General features: G+C 57.7%; 1 protein-coding gene across 1 annotated transcript in view; it reads left to right on the top strand.

Moving 5' to 3' along the window:
* The first annotated feature begins 305 nt into the window (after positions 1-305).
* The window catches only part of MATK (megakaryocyte-associated tyrosine kinase), a 9,755-nt gene continuing 6,653 nt past the window's right edge, over positions 306-3,407 (top strand). Inside the window, exons 1-2 of the mRNA XM_029916436.1 lie at positions 306-352; positions 3,131-3,170. Of these exons, the coding sequence (XP_029772296.1) occupies positions 306-352; positions 3,131-3,170 (87 nt within the window). The remainder of the gene's footprint in view (positions 353-3,130; positions 3,171-3,407) is intronic.

Genomic DNA, 3,407 nt, shown 5'->3' with positions numbered 1-3,407 from the left:
GCCCCTGAGGTGAGAACATGCCTGGGTGCTTTGAGGAAGCGTCCTTGGCCCCTGCTGTAAAGACTACATTTCCCAGCTTCCCCTGCTTCTAAATTTGGCCACATGGCTAAGCTCCACCCAATGGAACAGAGCAAAGACGTCACATGCATCTTCTAGGAAGAGCCCTTCAAGGGAAGAGGTGTACCTTTCTCTGCCAACTACCCCGCTTCCTGTCCGCCGGATTGCACGTGGGAGGGCTGGTGCTTCAGCAACCATCTTAGCTCAAGAGGTGACAGTTCATGTGTGGAGAAAGGCAGAGGAACGAGATGGCAGGAGCCATCCCTGACCTGGCCCAGGAGTACGTTCCTCAGAGGTTAGTTTCTAAGTCAAGCCTCTAGCACTCAGGGTCTTCCCTCTCATGGAGCCACGCCTAATTCTAACGGATGCATTGCGTAAAGTGCACGTCATATTCTTCCTTTGTCCGTTGCCTACATTGATTTTCATCCATATTGTAAAGAAGAGTAAGAAATGTGCTCAGCCTCTGAGCAGATCACAACCCCCCTGAGTGAGTCTGCAGGCCTGACTCAGCCCCAGGCAGCTGTGTGACCACAGACTAGCAGCTCCGCCTCTCTGGAGCTCAGGATTGCCCCCTCAATCGCCGGGAGTTTGGACAACAGGGGCTTCTACAAATTGCAACAGCCAACATGGGAGAAAAGTAGGGCATGAAAAACGGTGAGATTTGAATAAACAGAGGAAGGCATTCAGGAGGGAAAGGAGTGGTCCGCAGGGTTCCTGCTGCAGGTGACGGAAGACAGCACCCCCGACCCGGTGGACGGATGGCAGACTTATCGGATCCCAGGAGGGTGCGCCCCGGGCTCAGGGCCATCTAGTCTGCCTTGCCAAGTCCACGCCGTAGAGTATGTTCCTTCCTGCCCCATTTTCAGTATTAGGAATCCTTTTGCTCGTAGGTGGCAAACCCCCCTTTAGGAGCAACCCAAAAAAGCAAAGAGTGGCTTCCAAGACTCGTCATAGTGCAAACCCAGGGCACGGCTGGATCCGGGGTTCCGAGTTCCTCCTTCAGGATTCGGGCTCTGCTTTCTCTGCATCGGCCTCCTTCCCAGGCCGGCTTACGGGCTCAGTCACCAGGGCCATGTCACAGCCGTCACTCGGCGAGACCGCAGAGCTGGTACCTCCAGCGGCGGGTCTTTTCGGGTCAGAGAAACAGGGTCTTGCTCTGAGAAGGTGGGTGCATCCTAGAAGGCTTCATATAAATGATGCCCATTGAGACAGGCGTGAGCTAGAGATGCGGAGGGGACAAAGGGGAAGGGCATTCCAGGCAGAAGGAGGCGCCAGACTGTTGGGGGCTTTGTGGGAGCAGGACATGCCAGGGATGTCCCTTGGGAGCCGAATGTGAAGAGCTCTGAGTGTCGTGCTGAGCGTTTTAGGCAGTGGGGAGCTATGGAAGGATTTAGTGCAGGGAAGGGTCACAGTCACATTTTCACCCTTAGCCATGCAGTGGACGGTGAATGGTGGCAGCCAGGAGGAAAGCTGGGGGCAGCTGGGAAGCCAGGGAGAGACCTCTGGAATTAGGCTTCACAGGACTGAAATCTGGAAGGCGAGGAGCCCAGGACTGGGGGGTTCTGGGGTCCAGCCGCCTTCAGGCCGGTGGAAGGAAGGGGCGAGTCCCCCCAGCTCCTGGCAGGAAGAGGAGATGTTGGCAATGCCACCCCTGGGGGACAGGAAGACCCATCTAGTCTTTGAGATTCCAGGTGGCCAACTCTTGAATGTCTTTGGGGATGGGCAGTTGACCCCTTCTATAGCTCTGACCCAAATAAACCCTAGACTCAAAACCTATCTCCCCAGAGTCAGGGGCAGCCCAGTGCCCTGTGCCCATATGCTGGGGTGCGGGGCCCGCAGCCCCAGCTAGCCCTTGGAGATCTGGGAACCTGGACCTGTCTACTTAAGTCCATCCCTGTCCATTCTCGGCACCTTTGGCTCCTCCAACCACTTCCGGCGGTGGGGACAGGGATCCCTGGGGTCCTGGGAAGATGGAGGCAATACTCAGACACTAAGTATTGTCACAGAGGGAGCAAACCAGCCCCGTCCACCTCTCTTCCCACCTCTCTGGGCATCAAGGAAAAAGTCTCCCTGAGGTGCTAGGGCTCCTTAGAGTCTTACATTGGGCTCATGTCCTTGACAAGCAAAAAGAAGGCAGACCTCAGTCCCGGGGCCCCGGGCGCAGTCTCTGGTCTGCATCTAATGGTGCTGCTGGGCTTCCTGTGGCTATTTTGATGTTTCTATTTCAAGCAAGTGATGACGGTTGGCCATATATGGTGACCCCAGGACCCAACCAAATGCTGGCTGCAGGGTCCCCAGCCCTGGGCCCACAGCAGTGCCTGTGGTTGGGAGGTGGGGCCCCACCTGGAACTGTCCCACAGCCAATCCGGTCACATTATCACCTACAATGCCTTCCTTCCACCAGCCTGAAGGCGGCTGGACCCCAGAACCCCCCAGGGCCCCGCCCCTGAAGGGGAGAGGTCTTCTCCCTCCCTCTGCCCCGCCCACTGCCCTTACTGGGGGTAACCCTGTTGCAGGTTGGAGGGTCCCCTTCTGGAACCTTCCCCTTGGACTTCTTCTGTCCTGTATAACATCAAAAAATGGTACCATTGTCACATCTTGGTGCTGGGTGGCAGTTTCGACAACTTGATTCTAGGACCTTAATACATAGAACTTCCTAGTTGCTGTTCCATAATATTCCACAAAAGAATGTTTTATAATTCTCCAAGTGGGCCTCTATTTGGGGTGACGGGGGATTGCTCTCTGGGCAGCCTGGCTCCCACCCTCCTCAGACCAGCTCTGGCAGACTCACCGTCAGAGGCCGGCCCTGGCTGGGCCCCGGGCCCACACCCAGTGCGCGCCCATCAAATGCTGGTCAACCTCGTTTTCTGAGGCTGAAGCCGGTGGTGCCGTGGACGTGGACACGGACCCGCAGAGAAGGAAGCCTAGGCCCAGCTGGGGGGCGGGGGGCAGGCTCACTGCTCCCTCCACCAGGAGGCCTCCCGTTCCACGTGATTTTTTTTTCTGTAGCCCCAGTTTCCCCTTAATATCGATGATGATCATTACACTACTGATAACCGGTGACATTTCTGAGCACTTCGCGCCCCACACCGAGAATCCTCCGGGCACAGGAGGTGAGTGAGGGCGTTGGAATCGCGGAGTCAGAGGGGTCCAATGCACGGTCTGGGCGCTGCGGCTTGCTTATCTCCCCAAATGGGCAGCTCACTCTCCCCATCCCCGCCTCCCCCCCCAACTCCCCCGCCCCGCGCGCCGCACCCGCTCCAAGGCCTCTGTTTCCCGGGGTGGGCAAGGTGCGCGCCTGAGACCCCGTGCCGGGGCGCGACGTGGAGCCGGCGGGCGCCCCGGGCCCC

Source organism: Suricata suricatta, chromosome 12 (assembly GCF_006229205.1).
Source record: "Suricata suricatta isolate VVHF042 chromosome 12, meerkat_22Aug2017_6uvM2_HiC, whole genome shotgun sequence".
Lineage (NCBI taxonomy): Eukaryota > Metazoa > Chordata > Mammalia > Carnivora > Herpestidae > Suricata > Suricata suricatta.
Note: the sequence above shows the minus strand (reverse complement) of the source record. Positions and strands in the feature narration are given on the sequence as shown.